Source organism: Petaurus breviceps, unplaced genomic scaffold (assembly GCF_028583685.1).
Source record: "Petaurus breviceps papuanus isolate PSGF00001 unplaced genomic scaffold, PetGlider_PUasm1.0 90603, whole genome shotgun sequence".
In the NCBI taxonomy this organism is placed as follows: domain Eukaryota; kingdom Metazoa; phylum Chordata; class Mammalia; order Diprotodontia; family Petauridae; genus Petaurus; species Petaurus breviceps.
In genome coordinates, this window is record NW_027187284.1 from 1,447,030 (window position 1) to 1,468,813 (window position 21,784).

The window sequence follows — 21,784 nt, forward strand, 5'->3', positions numbered from 1 at the left end:
ATATATATATATATATATATATATATATATATATATATATATATATACACACACACATACACACATACACACACCTTTGGTCACAGAACTATGAAATGGATTGGAATCTCAGTAAGTGAAAAATCTACTCTTTCCATTTCACCACAATGTGAGAAGTAGTAATAACTACTCTGCTCTCCACACCCCTCCGTTCAACTGCCCCCCCCCCCCCAAGCCCTTCCGCAAGGCACAGTTTAGCTTCATAAGGACAGAACTGTTAAAATATAACATTTCCTGAGTCTCATGCAATGCATTTTGAAGTCTTTATGAGGGAAGGGGCAGTTTCAGCAAGGGGAGTTATTGGAAAATCTTTTTGGCGTTTTGTTTTCCCCACACAGAAAGAAGAACTGAAGAATTGTAGAAGAAGAAAGGGAGGTTCTTGTGGGAACTTTGGAGATCCCCAGAGAGAGTGTGCAGATCATCCAGCAGCCAATAACAGATTGCAAGTGAAGGATGTTGCTTAACCCTAACTGAATATAATCATGAATAGTTGGAGCCCTGTCTGGTTCATTGACCCAGTAAGCCAGTAGAGCAGATTTTTTCTATTTCCTTGACTATAAAAATTAGTGGAGATGGTATCGCTTTTTCATTCCCCACCCCCACTCAGCGCTGAGTGGCAAACTAGTATCACTTAACCTTTAAATCTTGTTTATTTTCCGTATTTTTCTAAAAAAAGGTTTTGTCCTAAAATAATGATGATAAACTGATTTGCTATAAATGAAAATCATGCAACAGTGACGCTAGGTAGCACAGTGAATAGAATGGTAGGCTTGAAGTCAGGAAGATTCATCTTTATGAGTTCAAAGCTGTCCTCAACACTTAGTAGCTGCGCGATCCTGGGCAAGTCACTTAACCCCGTTTGCCTCAGTTCCTCATCTATAATATGAGCCAGAGAAGGAAATGGCTCTGCTATCTTTGCCAAGAAAACCCCTAATGGGGTCACAAAGAGGGACAAAGGTCAGACGGGGCTGAAATGACTCAACAACAACCATGAAAAGAGGGAAAGGCCAAAAGTGGAATGGAAACTAAATTCAAAAGGTTCAATTATATTCCCTCTATAACAGCTGAAAGAGGAGCTGAATCACCTATTTTACATTAGTGACTGGGCTAAGTGCTGGAAATGTAAATCAAATGGATAAAATAATCCCTGTCTTCAAGGAGTATAAATTCTAAAGGGCAAGACAAGTACAGAGTATAAACAGAACAAATGTAAATACAATAAGTACAGTAGTTAGGAAGGGTGGCCTGTAGCTAGTGGGATGAATGAGAACATGCTGAATGTAGCTGCGTAGTTGTATAGGTGCTTGCTATGTTGAGTTGTGTTGAACTTTCATGGATTAGAGATGAAAAATTCCTATTTAGCAACTTCCTTGGGTCAAGTGAACAAAAAAAAAAACAATTAGTAATACAGAACTTTGACAGGAAGAATATAATGCATACTCTTAAGGCCAGTAAGGCTGGAAAAGTTATGTATGTAAACTTTGGCTAGTAATAGGATCCATTCAAATAATTTGTATTTTTAGGTATTAAAAAAAACCCCAAGCAAAAAAAATATGATAATTTTGATGTAAACTCAAAGTAGGTTTTAAATAGTATAAACCTATATGGAAATAAAGGCTTAAATTGCAATTAAATGTCTCTATTATATTTATCTTCTCACAAAAAAGAATAAAGATTAATACAAAAAAGAAGCAATATATTAAAATTGACTTATGAAATACAGTTACTTAATATATAAAAATATGTATGTGCCTTTATGTATGTGTTTCCAAACTTATAGTTTAAATGGTATAGAAAACCACCAGTGGAAAACAACAATGTAGCAGAAGAGTAACTGCTCTGTAATTCAGTCTTAGAGACTTGTCCGAGTTCCTTAAAGTTCTAAATGACTTGCACAGAGTCACAGTCAGTATGTCAGAGGTGAGATTTCAATGTAAGTTTTTCTGATTCCCAGGCTAGTTCTGTATTTTTTGTCATGTTTCTCTTAATCTATTAATTGGATCATAACATAAATAGAAGTATATAGTGTACAAATTTGAATAATAATCCAACTTCTATGCTTAGCCAAAAAAAAAAATCTGTTTTACTCTGCTGTACCCTTTTAAAATTGTCAAAATGTCTGCCATAGTAGTGTCCTATTCCCATAGACTTTGATAAAATAGAATTTTCACAATGCATATCATAGCTCTTAGATCCTTAGCAGACATATATTAGACACTGTATTTCTCTTTTCTTAATAATAAACCACGTGCTGCTTTCTTTCTCTCTGTTGTAACCCCCAATCTTCTAAGTTAGAAAAGATTAGATTTGGTTACAGAATTCTTCCTCATTCCAGAAAATACAAGCACACTTAGACTATAAACTAAAAATGTTACCTACCCTTGTCGATCTTTATATATCTTGTTAACTTTCTCCCACTGGAAATTGAGTTGAGTTACTGCTTCTTTTATCTTAGTAGCTTCCACAGGTGTAGCATTTTGTAAAGCTGCTGTCTTCTTATTGTGAATGACCTCAACCTGACTTGAAATTCTTTGCAGGCTGTCCTTTACCTTCTGCAACATTGAGATATAAAGGGGGAAATAAGAATAATAAAAATGAGTCTGATTGTAATGACAAGCAAGTATAACTATATCCATATATAATAAATAATATTATGTAATATATAAATATAATTTCACCTCAGAAATAAATAAGCAATTCTTTACATATTCATTGTTAACATTCAAAACATTCTGGAGGGGAGAAGGCAGTAGGTGACAATAATGAATTTATTTTTTTTTAATAACAAAAAAAGCCACAATCACCCAGAAGTTCATTGTTGGAAGAAAACTCTGAGGTCATTTCATTCAGTCTAGGATGTACAAGAATCCCTTCTCTGTCAAGGCATACTACCTCCTTTTAAAGTTCAAGTTTCTTTTTTTTTTAAATTATGAACCTAATAATCAATTAATATACTCCATTGTCTCTTCAAACACTTAAAGACAATTACATGTCCCTCCCTGCAAGTCTTTTCTTTTCTAGGCTAAATATTTAAAATTCATTTAGTCAGTCTTCAAATGCCAGTTTCACTGTCTCCTGTTAAGTGATATATATATATATATATATGTATATATATATATAATCATTTATCTCTCTTCGCCATATTGTCTCTTCATATATATGGAGAGAGATGGAGAAAGAATAAGTCCTACTTCTTGAGAAAATTTGCTTAAAATATATTTTTTAAAAGAGCTATTTAATAATGTTACATGGTAGAAGTATACTTTGCTTAAACTCTAAAACTTTAATGTATATTCAGTTAGGTTAGCTAGACTAACCTGAATTTAGCTCTTTTTTCCTTTTTGGGGGGGAGAAGATAGGGCAATCAGGGTTAAGTGACTTGCCCAAGGTCACACAGCTAGTTTTGTGTTAAGTGTCTAAGGTCAGATTTGAACTCCGGTCCTCCTGACTCCAGGGCTGGTGCTCTATTCATTGTGCCACCTAGCTGCCCCACTAACCTGAATTTAGGATTAGCTAATAAACTAAAGGCAAGAAGTCTATTCTCAAATTAACAGGTTCCAGCTGACTATCCAAGCATTGTCCCTTTATCATTTCTCTCCACACTTAATATTAATTTGTCTCTACAGCTTGGGAAACGGAGGAAGATAACACCGACAGAGAGTAGTCCCAGGACCTGAACACTGAACTCAATGCTTTAATTATATTGGACCTAGCATGTTGAAATCTACCATGGATGTATCAGTAGAATGCAAACAACAGCTAGAAAGTCAAATCTAGTCCATTGTCTTTTTGTATTGCTAAAGAACTAACATGGGTTGGTACATTTTAAAAAATGAAATAAAACTTTCCTAAAAATTGTTGTTTTTAAAACATTCTTATTTCTCAGACAGCACAAAAGCAGGTGGCAGCTGAATTTGTTCTACATGGGCTATAGTTTGCCAGAACCTGGTAGGTAATCTGTACAATCTCCTGACAAAGGCAATAAATGTTCCTAGCTAGATATGAGAAAGTCTTTTTAAAATCCAGAGATTTTGGCTACATGTCAAGGGACTAAATGAAAAAAAAAAAATAACCTCTACCTTTTCCCCCAGGTTGTATTCCTTGAGAACAAAATAGCAAGCACTTCAGAGGCAGTCACACTCTTAGATAAGAGCCAAGTTAGCCTAGCATTGGGCCAGTTGTCCTTAGAGGTCACTATCTCTAAAAAATATGACCTGTGCAGGAAGGTCTGTCAGATCCTTTATTACATAATTATCCCCAGAGTAGCAGGGTTATTATTTAGGGGTCTTGACTCTCCCATGAATGTAGGAACAAGACATAGCACCCTTGGGTCAATCCTAAATAGACTCACCCAGAGGAAGACACACAACTTCTAAAACATGTGCTATAAGAAATGATGAGCTAGCTCGATGATCTAAGAAAAATATGGATAGACTTTCACAAAATAATGAAGAGCAAAATAAGCAGAACTAAGAGAATATTGTATACTGTAACAACAATTTTGTTTTAATAATAACTTTGAAAGAATGTCATTTTGACTATTATAAATATCCAAATTAACTACAAAGAATACATAAAGGAAGGTGCTATCTTCATCCAGAGAAAGAACTGATAAATAGAGGCAGAGAATGGTTTTACACACACACACACACACACACACACACACACACACACACACAAACACACACACTTTTGCCTGATGGTAGCCTTCTGGGGGGGGGGGGGTGAAGCAAGGGAACAAATAAAAACACAATTACTTGACAAATCCACTATATATTTAAAAGGAATAGCAAGTTGTAAATAATAGATTTTCAATTTCATGTATAATCATCTTTTTTTCTATTCTGTTATGGAAATGCTTGTTTTATTTCTTAAGTTCATAATAAATTAAATAATAAATAAATAAAAATATAAATTAACATGTAGGAATACAAACCAGATGTAGAAATACAGGAATCCCTCAGAGTGCAATATCCTATGTAAATAACCTTGTCTGGGAAATTGTGGAATTCATGCACTACAAAATTATGAGAAAGGCAAACCTCAATCTCATGTAATATTGTCGTGGGATATGACATGGTGATTAGTATTGTTCAGTCACATCTATCTACCTCGTTTTGACTCATTATCAGATGAATTTCCGAATATAAATGCTTCTTATTCACTCTAGAAATAGTATCAAAAATCTATAACTTAATTTATCATTTTATTCATTCTCAACCCCTATCTAAGGACAGTACTTCTGGCAAAATACCTCAGTGTTAGAGCTATCTCTCTCTAAAGATGTTTCCTCTTCAGTTGCTTCCTCCCAATAAGTAAACACCAACTAGCAACTACAAATAATAACCACTGTTTAAAAAGTGGTTAACCAAGTCAATATTTAAATGAAGAAAGATAAACAAAAGTTTTCTATATTACCAGGGGAAAGTGTTTCAGGCTCTGATGGTGGGCTTAAGGAAAGAAAGAAGCTAAATAATACTGTCTTGGGATATGTAATCTTTTGTTTTGATCAATACAAGCTTGATCCCCCAGATTTCATTCCCAATTACCCCCAAGAAACCTTTTTTCCAGAGTTCTCACCCATTTCTCTGTGGTGCTTGTTTCTGCCTGTGTTGTTCCCTTCCTGGTGGGTAATGAACAACTTTCTCAGAACCACAGAGACAGGAGAGTCTTATCTTATCTTCCTATCTCCAATGTCCAGCAGAATTTCTCTCTCATAGTAGTGCTTAGTAAATATTTCCTGACTTATTAATTGATCAAGAATTCAGGTACAGTTTATTTTGTGGAAGTTAGTAAGTTGTGGGCATATTATACAGCAGCTTCCAAAACTGGACAGTGTGAAGTACCAAAGTGGGATAAGGAACTTTCAAGGGAAAAACAGAGTTCACCCAGATAGACTTAGCCCCTCAAAAATTGGAATCTCTGATATGGGAGAGATATACACACACCTCTCTAAAATAGGACATGGCTAGGTCTGAAATGAAGTCAAAGAGTAGCAACAGGCCTCTTAAATGCATTTTTATTTTAATCTGAACACTTGGAATAGCTATGGTCTTAGGAAATTCTGGAGCTACTTCAGAGCCTGGAAATGAACAGTTTAGAAGTTTTGGGAAGCAAACTACAAGACAGTAAACCTCTTTATTGTATTTTTTAGAGACATAAAAGTGAGATTATTTGGAGAACATTCCTTGGAACATTTTTAGAGAAATTGTATACAAATGTCCATCAAAATCAAGGAGAATTTTTTGAAGTTCCTCGTCATATGTGTTAAAGATACAAGCAAAAGACTAAAGTTGATCACAGTACATTTCTTACCCATTTCCTCAGTTTGAAATTTGAGCCATGATATCTAGAAGCTCTTATAATTTTAGTTCTACAGAAATAAACAATTGTAATTTTTATGTCTCTAAAAAATAAGAACCATACTCACTACCATTTCCATGGTAAAGTCATCTAAGTGTGTAGTATATATTTTTCCTTTTAAATTTAGTTGAGTATTTTGCCTTTAGCATTAAAATTTAAATATATTGTTTAATTTTTAGTTAAATATCTTTATAATTGTATACTTACCTATCAGTCATTTGTTGTCTCATAAAATTTTCTAGGATAATATCCCTCCTGATGATTTAAAGTATCTTATAAGATACTTATGTTTAAGTAAATAAAATTATATGTGGTGGATGTGGTATGTTACTGCAACATGTTATCAATGGCAACTAGCACATCAATCCATCCATTAAGCTCTAATATGTTCCAAACACTGTGCTAGGCACTGGGGATGCAGGTATCAAGACTGAAATAATCCCCATCTTCAAAGAACTTACATTCCAATGTGGGAGATAGCAAATACATTTCATATATCTATATCTGATATATTGTATGGGAATGTAAATTTTTAAGATCTTCCCTGCCCCTAGGCTAGAGTGCACCTGGAGCCTGGGGTGGGAGGCTTGTTTTTTCAGTAGATACTTTGTGATTGGCCAGTGGGTCAAGAAAGTTGTTACATTCTCTGAGCCAGGAGAAGGCTATATAAGCCCTGATGTGAGGCTTTGTTTGGGGGCTCACTTTGAGAAGTGTTCTGTGATTTGATGAAACTCTGGGAAGCCGTTGTTGAGAGTCCTCCAGCTTTGAAACCCAGATGTTGATTTGGTATGGATGTAATGGTTGGACAGTTTGGAAACTGTGTACTTGATCTGTTTCTCTGTCTTGATAATTCTGTCTGTATATTCTGAAGTTCGGGGTGCTGACCTTTTTCCCCTGAACTAAGTAAATGATACAAATTTGACTGATTAAAGTAAGCTTGTTAACCCATTTTGAGTTGCTTTCCTTTATCAAAGCAGATACAAGAACCTGTGCTGTCAGCCACCCTGGGGATGCTGGGGTGCTTGCTGCTACATATATGTACAGATATTAAATGCATTTCTCTTACGTCTCTTGTCTCTTATCTTTCACATATGTGTGTATAGTATATGTATATGTGAAAATAGACAGATATATAGCAAAATACAAAGTTAATAGATACAAAGTTGTTACATAAAAATACTAAATGAGGACACTAATAATTTGGGGGATTGTAATGGGAATGTAAATTTATGTTGTTGCCATCTTTCTAAGATTGTATTATGTAAGATCTTCCCTGCCCCTAGGCTTAAGGGTACCTGGAGCCTGTGGTGGGAAGCTTGTTTTTCAGGAGATACTTTGTGATTGGGCAGTGGATCAAGAAGGTGGTTACATTCTCTGAGCCAGGAGAAGGCTATATAATCCCTGATGTGAGGCTTTGATTTGGGGCTCATTTTCAGAAGTGTTGTGTGATTTTACCAGATGAGACTCTGGGCAGCTGTTAAGAGCCCCTCAGCTTTGAAAAACCCAGATGTTGATGCTTCTCTCTCTGGTAACTGACTAGGTATAGATGTAATGGTCGAACAGTTGGAGGCCTGTCTGCTTGATCTGTTTGTTTCTCTGTCTTCTTGTAATTTCTGCTTGTAACCTCTGTATACTTTGAAGCTTGGGGTGCTGACTTTTTCCCCTGAACTAAGTAAATGATATGTTTGATTGATTAAAGCAAGATTGTTAACCCATTTTGAGTTGCTTTCTTTTAGAAAAGGAGATCTAGGAACCTGCATTGGCAGCCACCCTGGGGATGCTGGGGTGCTTGCTGCTACAGGGATCAAAAATACTTTTTTGTATATGATGGTGCTGAGACTCTATAACAAAGGAAGAGAGGGACTCAGAAGCTATGGCTAGAAGGAAGGTGCGTGTAATGGAGTATCATATCTGAGGAACAGAGAGAAGGCCAGTTTGGCTTGATCTGAGAGTTCAGGAGGGGAATAATATCTGAAATTTAGCCGGGGACCAGATTGTTAAGGGATTAAAAAGCTAATTAGAGAAGTTTATATTTTATTAAAATGGAAGTTTCATATATAAGAATTTACTGAGAAAATTGTGGGTAAAAAAAAAAAACAATACATGAGTCCAATCATGTATTGAGAATGAATGGTAAAATATGGTCACCCCAAGTACTACATTAGTAATTCAGTGACGGAAAGTGTTTCATCACAATAGGAATCACACCCTTCATACCTTTCTATCATGTGGATTGTGATCCATATACACCATCTTGTTCTATATAATTCTTGCCTGTATCCTTCAATAAAATTTTCATAGAGGATTTGCCCACAATGTTACTCCCAGAGATACTAAAAGACCAAGCTCCAGAAAATAGTTTAAATTTAATATGGACCATTTGTGGAAGGATATGGACAAGAAATACATGGGGCTAGTTGGTGTGGATAGGTGTAGTAAGCAAAAATATTTGTTTCTTGGGGGTCAGTTTCTATGCAGATGTGCTTGATGATTGTGGCTTTCGCTCCTGGCCTTGAAGTTTGCTCTCAAGAGCATCCTTTGTTATGGGAATGCATATGATAGGAGTTAACCCACCTTCCCTAAGACTTTTTGGCGCATAGATAACAAGGCCTTATCTATTTCTGACCTACTTCCAGGATATGACAGATTAAGATAATGATAAGAATACTCCAGTATATGACAGACTATGCTATTGATAAGAGCACTTGAATCTTTGTCTGCTTGATCTTTAAAAACATTGTTCAAAGAATCATTAAATGGAGTTCATGGTTATTTCTTGAACTACCCACATGGTCTGGTCATTTCTTATTCACGTCTCTGATCATGCTTAGTGCTGGACACTGAGCAGCCCATGTCAGATAGGTTATACTATGCACTAGTGAAGAGAATTCCCATATCTATGAGATTATAGGTCTTTCTAAGCATTTTTATTTTAAGCATTATTTTGAGTTCACATCTTTAAAGAACATAAGGATTATTCATTCTATGTTTGAATAAATACAATTTTAACTCTTTACATTAAAAAAGTAGTCTATCTTTGTTGCTTATAAAGACTGTTGTCATATGATGCTCAAATATATACATTGCTAATGAGGGAAATATGACTATAAGATTGCATGGAATTTGTCACAATGGAAAAACTAAATTTCAGGTATAGATGTAAGGGATAAAACAATTTTAGTTAAACAACAAATGGTACTTCATTTTGTTAGTATATTTATGTAAATTCTTTATAGTTACACAAAACTAATTTGATTTTTACAACAGTGTGTAAGGTAAATTTGTTTGTGAAGTTTGAATTCAGTCAAAGGGCCATACTTGACATATGCATCTCTTACTGGCCCCTAGGTCATCTGTAACTCTGATTCTTCAGAAATGATAGTGGTCCAAGATTCAAATCTATATGCCAGTACTGCACCAAAAATAATGGAAATTTTTGTTGAGGAGTGTATGTGGGTATGGCCCACATATCAGGCCATATGTGGCCACAGGTTCCCTACCCTTAGAAAAGACTATCAGAGAAATTTGTTGATCATATGAAATAAGGCTATTAAAAAAAAAAAAACATTGAGAACTACAAAGTGTAACAGACATGCAAGTTGTCATTATCATTATCTCCCTCTCCCCCCAAAAGGAAGGCTAGCATATAGGAACATATACAATATGAATTTACAAACAAGAGACTCAACAGCTTGGCTTATGTACAATTTGAAGCCTTTTATGCAATGTATTAAGTCCTTAATTAAACCCATCCGAGTTTATAAAATTCTTTCTCTTCTTGTTAGAGCATAAAAGAAACTTCTGTCATACTTATGGCCTATTCAAGAACACTCTAAACAGAGGAAAAGTTGTAGTCTAGGTCAAAATTGGAAGTAAGAAAATATTTTCTTGAGACACATCTGTTACAATTCCATTCCATAAATTCATCTTTACATCTTTTCTACTGTTGACCACTGGAGCTTAAGGAGTGCTTCAAAATGGCAAATGAAGCTCTGGAAATTGCAGAGTACAAGTGGAACAGTTCTTGAGAAAAAAATCACTTTCATAATCACATGTCAGGAAACTATTTCATGCCTCCTGAATAAAAATGCCTAAGTATTTTAAAATGGAAATATCTTTGCTCTTAATGGCACACAGAAAAAAAAATTCACAAAGATACTATGTTTGAACATAGCTAAACAAAATCGGTGAAAATGAATGCTTGCTTTTAAGTGAGGATTCTAATATCTCAGCCACTTGGTGAGAGGAGCACTCAGTTGGAATGGGAAAAGCCTGTGAAGTAAAATATAAATCACAATTTTGTAAGAGTCTTACTAAAGAAAGTACTTACTAAGAAATATTTCTGTGTAGAAATTACATTATTAAACTTCAGTCTTAATGACTATATGATCTCATTCATTAACCTATTCTTTCCATCAGTGCAGATTTGTAATTTCCCATCTTTTCCCTTACTATGCAATTTTCCCTACAGATCTGCCAAAGAATCATGTATTTCTGATCCTTCCAACCTTCTCTACATAGCCAAGTATCTGAACTACTGCACTTCCATTTCTCACCCTTTTCACAAGACCAGACCATGTTTTCTTCGGATTATATTACATCTTAGGTAGTATTCCTATGCTATTTTCTATACGTATATTATAACTGAGAATGAACTGAAGTCTATTTTTGTTCAGTATGCATCTCTTACTGGCCCCTAGGTCATCTGTAACTCTGATTCTTCAGAAATGATAGTGGTCCAAGATTCAAATCTATATGCCAGTACTGCACCAAAAGTAATGGAAATTTTTGTTGAAGAGTAAACCTAGATCATTCAAAGAACTATGTACTTTCCAAAAATATAATCCAGTAGATAGCCAAGTATCATCTTTCTGAGCTCCAGATACTATTCCTTGTCAATTTGTAATACCTGGTCTAAGTGTATACTGTAATGACCCTCCATGGAATAGATATTCAAATAATTATCATAATCTGGACATTATATATTTTCATCCATTTTCCTATTTGGATTATAAAGGCCAATTTCTTCTTAGTAGTAGTCCATCTCATTAAGGAAATGTAATGTTCTGAATCTTGATGAAGTCAGCACAAAATCATACCCAAAAAGGAATATCTGGAGTACCTCAGTATCTGTAGGAAATTTCTCTTCTATTTGGACACTGACTCACTTAAAAGAAATGGGTCATTGAGTAGTTATCTCTGTGAAATATATATTAAAGTGTTTTTTTCTAATATTGTCATATACATGAGTGACTTGCTGAAAGTTTTACTTTGACAGAAATAAAAGCAGGATACACTGATTGAGCTTGGCCTTTGTAAATTAAAGTCTTTCCCAGGTCTCTCTACTCTATGATTAAGGGCTGGATAAGAGTAAAGACAAAAGATGGCTCAATTTTTCATCCAAAAGATATTAATCAGTGGAAGACCCTCAGAGTATCTGGTCAGAACACAAAACAATTGCTATTTACACTAATTCTAAATCATCAGAACCTAAATAGTGAGCTACAGAAGCTTGGGTTGTGGCTATGATTTACCATTCAAAGAAAGCCAGAGTAATTTGGCATTAAGGTAGAATTGGATAGTTCCATTTAAAATAGTCAAAGGATATACACAAGCAGTTTTCAGACAAATCAAAATTATGTATAGTAATATGAAAAAATGCTCTAAATCACTATTGATTAGAGAAATGGAAATTAAAACAATTCTGAGGTAGTATTTCACACCTATTAGATAGGCTAACATGGAAAAAAAGGTAAATGATAAATGTTAGAGGGATGTGGGAAAACTGGGGCACTAATTCACTCTTTGTTGAGTTGTGTACTGTTGGAACTATGCCCAAAGGGCTATGAAACAGTGCATAACCTTTCATCCAGCAATACCACAGGTAGGTTTATAATCTCACTCAAAAAGGGGGAAAGTTGTTTAGGGGTTTTCCTAAGTAACCCAAGAACAGATTATAAAGGACCTTTCTAAAGAAAGCAACAAAGTTGCTTGGCAGAAGTTCGTCAGTAACTCAGATGGAATTATAGGGCACTGAATAAAAATATTAGACAATAAACAAGAAATTTCTACTGATTAGCTGCCTAGAGGATCAGCATGTCTCTGGTGGCCTTTAAAAAAGATGGCACCTCTAAGGAAAGAGTTTGGTCTTTATTTTTTCCTCCTCCTTTTTTCTTCTCAGGGAATGGAAGAAAGAAAGTAAGAGATTACTTTCTCCTCCCCTTTCAATTGTTTTATGGAACAACATCTGACAGCATCCAATGGACCAAAGTCTAGCCTTGGAATTAAAGTGAATTGGTGAGCAGACTAGCACCAGCAACTGTGATTCTTTTCAGGAGATGGATGGTATGGGTTCAATTCTTTCAAAATGATAGATGATAGATAGACAGATAGATAGACAGTCAGACACAGACAGTCAGACAGTCAGACAGACAGACAGACAGACAGACAGACAGACAGATAGATAGATAGATAGATAGATAGATAGATAGATAGATAGATAGAAAGTACACTAAGCTAGGATTTTAGCTAAGCATGAAGCTGTATATGTCAGAGATCATGAACAAGTATGAGAGTTACAAGTCTTGTTTGGGAGCAGGCCTAGGAGGTCCACTGGAGCAAGTCATCCAAATGAGCAGGGCAGGGAAACAGTGAGAAGGGAGGAAAGGGGAGCAAAAATTTTGGAGGTTTAAGTTGCCTTGGCCACATATGTTGTCTATATGTAAGCCTTTCCACTCATGAATTCTTTGGCAGATAGCTAGATAGATACCTAGACAGACAGACAGATAGAGATACACAGTATGCATCCACACATATATATCAGTATATCCATATCAATACTGATGTCCTGTGCATTTGTAGGATAGCATAGCCCAGTTTTATATGGAAGATTGCTATTTTTCTTACTCTGCCATTTAAAAAAAAATGCCTTTTCTTTCAGATAATTGTGTTCTCTGGCCATCAAAAGTTAAATACACTCATAGAAGCTTAAAAGCTAATACTTTAGAAATGTCAGACAGAGTACTTTAAAAAAGAAGTACTAGTCCTTTAGGGGACCAAATCTTTGAGTACAGGCTGGGGAGAGTGTTCCAAAGAGACACTACCTGAAAGTGAATTTACAATATACTGACTAACCTGCTTTCCAGAATCTTTTGACCTCACTGTGTTGACTTTTATCTTTGTATCCTCAGTGCCTAGTGCAGTTTCTGGAACACAGTAGATGCCTAATACTTATTGGTGTATTGAATAATCACTTAAGATCTTATATTAAATGCTGATAAGCAAAGCCAATACTTTTGCTTTTTTTTTCCATTTCTCATTTTCTAGCATCTTTGACTTATTGGAATAATGTAGGTTAAATTGAATATTTAAACTATATAAATATTGAAGTATTAAATATAAAAATAAAAAATTATACAAAGTGTCTTCTTATTATTTTTATTCTCTCTGCTAATTGATGTTGATATCTAACTTTCCACTAATCAATGCTCTAATTAAATACAGACAACTGATTGTAGCCAGTCTGGTAAGACACAGTCATTTTACTCTTTTGTAACATTCAACAAGATTGGTTGTGCCCATTGCCTTCTGCCTATCTACTTGAAGGAAATATTCAGTGTGTAAATATGTTGTTTTTAGTAGTCTACAAAGATTTGTCTTCAACTTGAACTATATTTTTGAATACAGCTTTATTTTTTTGCCACCCTCCCCTGTGCCCACCTTCTCACTGAAATCACCAAGTATCATTTTCTATGTTGATTTAGTTGAAAAGATGTTGTCAAGTTCTTTAAATAATTTCTATACCTTTTAATTTGCTGCAACAAAAATTATTTTATAAGCTACAATTTTCCTTCATGATTAAGGCAAGATAATCAAGTGCCCAATATAATGAATCCTATTGTCTGTGGGTGACTCATGAAATCAACTCTGTCAACTATTTTTTTTTGGAGGGCAGTTGGGGTTAAGTGACTTGTCCAAGGTCACACTGCTAGTTTTTGTGTTAAGTGTCAGAGGGCAGATTTGAACTCAGGTTCTCGTGACTCCAGGGCTGGTGCTCTATTCACTGCACCACCTAGTCACCCCAATTCTGTCAACTCTTGAAACTTCCTATTGTTTTCTGGTTTCATCTATTGTAAGAAATGTCAATATTAAAGTGGTTCATTCTCCTTTAACAAACATTTGATTGGTAGCTTACTTTTCACATTAACTTTATTTATAAACATATCTCTTTCCCCTACCCAATCCAGAATCTTTTTTACATCCTTTGCAACAAAGAATTAAAAAAGAAAGGAAACACAGAAGTTCAGCAAAATTAATCAGCACCTCACCTGAGACTGGTAGCATATGCATTTTTTAAACATACATAGCCCCCACCTGCAAATCAGGTACATTTTTTCATCTCTTCTTAAGGGCCAGTTTGGGTCATTATAATTACATGGTGCTCAGTTTCATGGCTTCCCCATTACACTACAGTTTTAATTATTCTATAGGCTTTGCATATTGTTTTACTTTTTCTGTCCGCATGAACTTCATGCACAGTATTTAATTCTGCATTGATTATTCTAACATAATTTCTTAGAATGCAATGACATTCTAATTCTATTATATTCATGTACCACAGTTTGATTAGCCATTCCCAAATTTTGAAGTAAATCTACCTTACTTCCTGTTTCTTGTTGCTGATTTAGTTCACTTATTTCAATAATATGACTCCTTGATCACTAAACAAAGAGCACACATTTGCAATACCACAATTTTCTTGTCTTTGTATTCCTAGCATGTATCACATTGTCTTGCTTACAGTAATCACTTAATAATGGTGACTGAATTTAATTGAATAGTTAAGACAGTATTTAATGGGAGTGCTAAAAACTACGTGATTCCTATTATCCTCTGCCCTTCTTTCAGCCACTTCCCAGCATTTGAAAAAGCCCCACAAGGTGGAAGACCATTTGTATGTTAAATGATTATTTCATGGTTTGCCATGACCAGTGAATTCATTGCCCAGTGTCCAATCTACAAAGATGAACTGTTCTGTAGTTACTTAGGTTGGTCCCTAAACAATAATAACAACTAAAAGTAGTTAACATTTATGTAGAGCTTTAAGGATTGCAAGGCACTTTATAAATAATATCTCATTTAATCTTTGCAACAACTCTGGGAGGAAGGTGCTATTATTATCTCCATTTAACAAATGAGGAGACTCAAGTTAAGTGAGTTGACCAGATTCATGCAACTAATGTCTGAAACAGAATTTGAACTCAGGTCTTCCTAACTCCCAGTCTTATTCTCCATCCACTGCACTTCCTATTTGTCTCATTAGACTCAACATAGTGTCAAGACCATAATTAGCTTTCCTAGTTTTATACAACTTATACAGAACTTATATTATGTCAGTTATAGATACAATATGGTGACCTCAATATCACAGTAAAACATCAGATTAGGACTTTGTGAAAATTATTATATAATAACAATAAAGTTTTTGGCATATAACTAACTGGACGAAGAAAATGAAATGAAGCTGTAAATAATAGATAAAACTCTATAAGATTCAGAAATAGGTCATATAAAATATTAGACTTCATTATGGGTAGTGAACCAGAATGGAATAAAGTTCAATATCTATTTCAAAAAAGGATTTCCGTGTTTCCCTATTGCACATATTCCTTCTGTCCTCTCATTCATAGAGTTGTCTTTGAGAAAATTCAAGGGACATTCGTGCATGCAGAAAATGTTCTCACTTAACAGTGATCAATCACTGCTGAGGTTTCCTACTTTCTTGCTATAGGAAATAAGGGAATGACTCATGATTAGGCCATTTTACACACAATGGAACTTTATTATTTTTTTTAACAACCTGTATTACAATATAGCTCAAGAAAAGAACAAAGATTTTAGAGGTAGAGAAAAATAAATTTTTAATGTATTTTGTCAGAAAAATAAGAACATGTTATCTTCCTCTCCTAACTCATAATGTAATTCCATTTAGATATGGGTGCATGGTTAGCCACATAACAAATATACACATGCAGTATAAAACCATTAAAAAGACTGGAGTATTGCTCTTTTTGGATGTATAAGTTTAATTAATACTACAGCTCTAGAAATTGTCCAGAATATGGTGACCATATTTTTCTTTTAATCAGATTTTCTTTCATTAAGCTTGGTGAAAACTCCCTTTTAAAATTTTATGGGAAAAGTGAAATGAAGGAAGCAGTTCGTACTTATCTTTCCAAATGAAATTAGAGAAGGATTTTCATATAAATACATAGTTACATACAATATTTAAAATTACCAATAATTCTACAGTGAACGATGCAAATTGTGTTGTCTATTTTTTTGTATTTTTTTTAATATTTTAGAAGCTAATTTTTGTCAACTGTGAAGTTCTGTCTTTATAGACAGATGTTTATCTGCTGTCTTGCCTGCATAACTCAAGACTAATGGGTATCAACATTGACTAACTTAATTGGTTTTTGGAATGACAATTTTTAAGAAGATTTTTCTTCACTTGAATCAAAATCTGGCCATCTCTAACTTCTACCCATTGATTCTTATACTACTTCAGAAGCTATGTAGGATCATTTTCTTTTTCTTTTATATGTAGTAATTGATTATAAGGCTGAGAACAGGGATTGTATGACTTTTGTACTTGATTCCTTAGTTTCTGCCACACAGTAGGTAATCAATTAATGTTTCTTTATTACTTGACTTCAAATATTTGTCTTCATCTTTCAAGCCTCTTTTTAGCCTTCTCTTCTCCAGACTCAATAGTACAGAGACTAGTTATCTCTCTTCTCCAAATACTCAATAGCATTCTTATATTGTCATGCTCAGTAATACTACAGCAGATAGGTGCTGTTACCATAGCTGCAAACTTACACCAACAAATAATATATCGGTACATATAAAGGTGAAATAATTTTCTCCTTTTTCACCATTTTCAAAGGTTACATTGAAAGTAATCAGCAGCATGTAATGGGGATATTCTTTTTCATTAAAAAATTTATTCTTCAATAAGTCAAGGCTCTTTGACAACCATTGTGGATATTCCTTGCAAAAGAAGTTCATGGACTTTCCCTGCTATAGTAGTTGGTATTTATGAGTTATTATGGCCAATAATATTAAATATCCTTAAGCTGGTGATGAGCCACTCAAAATTTAGCTTTTCAAAGGAAAGAAACACAATTTGCCACACTAGGTTCATACTCAAATTCTTTCAAATCGAGAGGACCTGAAAGATCTTTTCCTCTTCTGGCAGAAGCAAGACTCACTTCTATGTCATGTTAAGGCATCTGAGTAAGATGACAATTTTTTTTAATGGGGCCAAAAGTCCTTCCTTTAAAAATCCATGTCTTTTAGCAACCACATCATATTGTCAACATATAGTTCCCTTCTACATGAATAGCTATCAAGCCACATTTCCCTTATCCCGTATTCATTTAAACTGATTTTAAAAATAGAGAGTATGGAGTAAATACATTAAATTGCATCTGTTAAATAGATTTGAACCAACATTTGTTCCAGACATTCCAGACATTTTGGAAACTGATTCTGCTATTCTATCTGTCAGATTGGTACCGTTAATAAATTTGATAAGCATCTTGGTTCATTAAAAAAAATAAAAAGTTGAATAAATCAGGAGAAAACTCTCTCCATTTTGAATTTTTGTCTATTAGAAATACTCTTTGGGTATGTAATGGGTGTTTGATGTATGTGCAGACCTCATTATTTTACTAAGATGGTATCATACACATGGAGTATGCTGAACAGCTGCTTCTGGAAGAATTGTGAAGATTGGAGCATTTCTGAACATCTTGTAACCATCTTAATTGGTCTTCCATGTGGTTGAGAAAAGCCTTTATTCATTGGCTGTGTGGAACTGTCAGTATCTTCAAAAAGTCCTGTATCAGTACCAGCAGTAATTTGTGATGCATTCATGTCTAAGGGAGTGAGATGACTCCTTTACTAGTGAAGTGACTTAGTTTCTTGTGAGAAAAACATTCTATAAGGGGAAGAATAATGGGATGTTCTGCCTCCCCCACCTCCCTGGATCACATAGCACCAAGAAATGGGCCTCGGTCTGTGGTATTTTCATTTGTTCTTTTTATCCTAGGTACAAGGAGTGTTGACTCCAATGTAAGTTGGACATGCAAACCACAGGAATCCAGAAATCCAACTCAGGTGTTAGGGCCAGCCCAGAATCAGTGCTCTGAGAAGCAAGGGTTTGGGACTCCAGTGCATTCAAAGTCCTCAGGAATGACTGCTTTGTACATGAATTTGTTTAGATTGATGCTATGTAGATTCTGAACTAAGTTGTGAACCCTATATCCTCCATCTTTCTCACTTTAAACACTGGTTCCATAAGGGAACAAGCTGGTGAGGGCTTGAATTGATGGCAGAACAAAGAGGTCACCCAACCCCTCAGGGTATCCTGAAACCCTTAGAAGTGATGATATAGCAGTCCTGACTCTAGGATAGGAATGGCAAAGAGTACATGTTTTATTTGGGGGTTAATACAAAATTATAACAAGTCTGACCCAGAGAGCATGGGGCCAGATTTAATCATGTTACAGAAAATACACATCTGTATATGTATATATATATATATATTTTGAATCAAATGAAAGTTCTATTATTTCTATCCTTTGAGGTTAATGATATTAAAATTCGCTACCAATCCAGATCGTTGACTTTTAAGAATTGACCCAAATGTCATTCTCTCTTCACCTAATGTTTTCCATTCTGGGTTTTAAGTATTTTTCTCAGCCCCAACTTTAGGCTCCATATTAGCAGACTGTAACCTACATATTGATACTCCCTCAAATACTCTAACTTCCAATTTCCTCAAATTACTCAATTTTCATGACCTATTTCTTTACTCTACTTCAACTGTAGACAGTCAGCCATAACCTTGGTCTTTCCATCTCCTACAAATATTGTACTTCCTTGTAAATGAACCCTCAAATTCCTTTATCTGATTGTAATCTTTTAACACTTGATCTTTTCCTCTGCTTTATGACTCCTAATCCCAACCCACTCCAATCTAAGGACCTTATATGTCATGTCACTGAACAAACTGAGGCCATTTGCCAAGAGCTGCCTCTTCTTACCTTCTCTTCATCTCACACCTCTCAGATATCTTTTACCACTTTCTACTCTTTCACCCCTGTCTCACACAAAGAGGCTGAGCATCTTTTTGCCAAGTCAAAAGTCAGGACATGAATCCTTGATCCTACCTATTTCTGTCAAAGATTGTTCCCAACCTAATCACCAACTTCCAGTCACCCAGGTTCACAAACACAATTTCATCTTTAACTCTACTCTTTCACTAATACCACATATTGAAACTGTTGCCATGCCTTGTCATTCCTACCTTCACAACAGTTCTTGTATGTTTCCTTCTTTCTATAGATATAGCCACCACTGAAATACAGGGTTTCATCACTTGATGTCTAGACTATTGCAATAGGAAGGAATAAATGAAGGAAGGGATGGAGAGAGAGGTTAGAAAGGAAGGAAAGAAGAAATAAAGAATTTATCAAGCACCTACTATATGCCAGGCACTATACTAAGTACCAATTTGAGAATCAAAATAATTGTGGGAGGTAAGTACCTTTGTATCCCAATTTTGTGGTTGAAGAACTGAGGCAGACAGAGGTTAAGTGATGTTGCCAGGGCTATAAAGCTAATAAGTGTCTAAGGCTGAATTTGAACTCAGGTCCTCCTTAATCTAGATCCAGTGCTCTATCTACTGAAATATCAATTACCTTCTGGTTAATCTTCCTACCTCAAGTCTCTCTTCACCCACATTTATACTTTACTCATTCATAAAGTGATTTTCATAAAGTGAAAGTATGATGAATGATGTTTCCCTACCCCAGTTCAATAAACAACAGCAGCTTCTTATTACTATAAGATCAAATATAAAACCCTATATTTGACATTTAAAATTTTTTATGACCTGACTCCTTGCTATTTTTTTCCAGGCTTCTAACATTTTACTCTTCTACAAGTATTCTTCACTCTAGTTCCATTGCATTTCTTGCTGTTCTACACATTATCTTTATACATTATCATTACACTTTATCTTTAGACACTATACCTTTGTGCTGGCTGTCCTCCATGTCTGAAATCCTTTCCTTACTTACCTTTTTCTCCTAGCTTCCTTGACTTTGACAGTGGTTTAGAACATGGATTAGAAGGACAGGAAGGATAAATAAATGATAACACATTTATTGAGTGCTTGATATTTGTCGGGCACTGTGCTTTGACAGTGGTTTGGAACATGGATTAGAAGGACAGGAAGCATAAATAAATTATAAACCATTTATTGAGTGCTTGCTATTTGTTGGGTACTGTGCTAAGAGCTGAGTATACAAGTTTAAGAAAAAGTTATAATACTACCCAGGGAAGTATAATTCAGAAATATCCATGAAATGGCATTGAGGCCTGCTTATGGGAAATATAAGATAAAACCTCACCTATTAGAACCCAAAGGTCCAGGCCAGAGTCCATTTATTTGATGGGAGGGGTATAAGGATGATTAGCAAGATAGTGTAATGGAAACCCCATTTGGTAATGTCCAGGAATAGCCAATTATGAGGCTATTGCAAAGTAGTCTAGGCAAGAGGTGGTGGTTGTATGAGAGAATGGAAGAAAACACATAAAAGAATTTTAACATAGAAATGATAAGATTTGAGTATTGAGCAGTTATATGTAAGAGGGAAAATTTAAGGATGATATCGATGGATGAACCTGGATATATGGGAAAATGGTGGTGCCCAAAACAATGAAAGGAAGATAAAAAGGGATATTGGTTTGTGGGAAAAGATATTGAGTTCCATTTGGAACATATCACATTTCAGATATGTATGGGACAACAAGTTTGAAATCTCAGTAGGAAATTAGTGATTCAGTATCTCAGAAGTCAATGATGTAATGATCTCAGAAGAGAGATGTAATAAGAATGTAAATTTTAAAGATCTTCCCTGCCCCTAGGCTAATGTGCACCTGAAGCCTGGGGTGGGGGAGGCTTGTTTTTCAGTAGATACTTTTTGATTGGCCAGTGGGTCCAAAAGGTTGTTACATTCTCTGAGCCAGGAGAAGGCTATATAAGCCCTGATGTGTAGCTTTGTTTTGGGACTCACTTTGAGAAGTGTTCTGTGATTTGATCTGAATTCTGGGAAGCCGTTGTTGAGAGTCCCCCGGCTTTGAAAAACCCAGAATGTGGAAACCCAGATGTTGACTGGGTATGGATGTAATGGTTGGACAGTTTGGAAAGCTGTCTACTTGATGTTTCTGTCTTGATAATTATGCCTGTATACTTTGAGGTTCAGGGTGCTGACCTTTTCTCCTGAACAAGGTAAACAATATATGT

The 21,784-nt window shown here is 35.1% G+C and overlaps 1 protein-coding gene across 10 annotated transcripts in view; it reads right to left on the reverse strand.

The window, feature by feature from the left end:
- The window catches only part of DMD (dystrophin), a 2,504,498-nt gene that overhangs the window by 1,310,430 nt on the left and 1,172,284 nt on the right, over positions 1–21,784 (reverse strand). For all 10 annotated transcript variants that reach the window (XM_069063824.1, XM_069063827.1, XM_069063826.1 and 7 more), the window contains one exon: positions 2,419–2,591. In XM_069063824.1, coding sequence (XP_068919925.1) covers positions 2,419–2,591 — 173 coding nt within the window. The remainder of the gene's footprint in view (positions 1–2,418; positions 2,592–21,784) is intronic.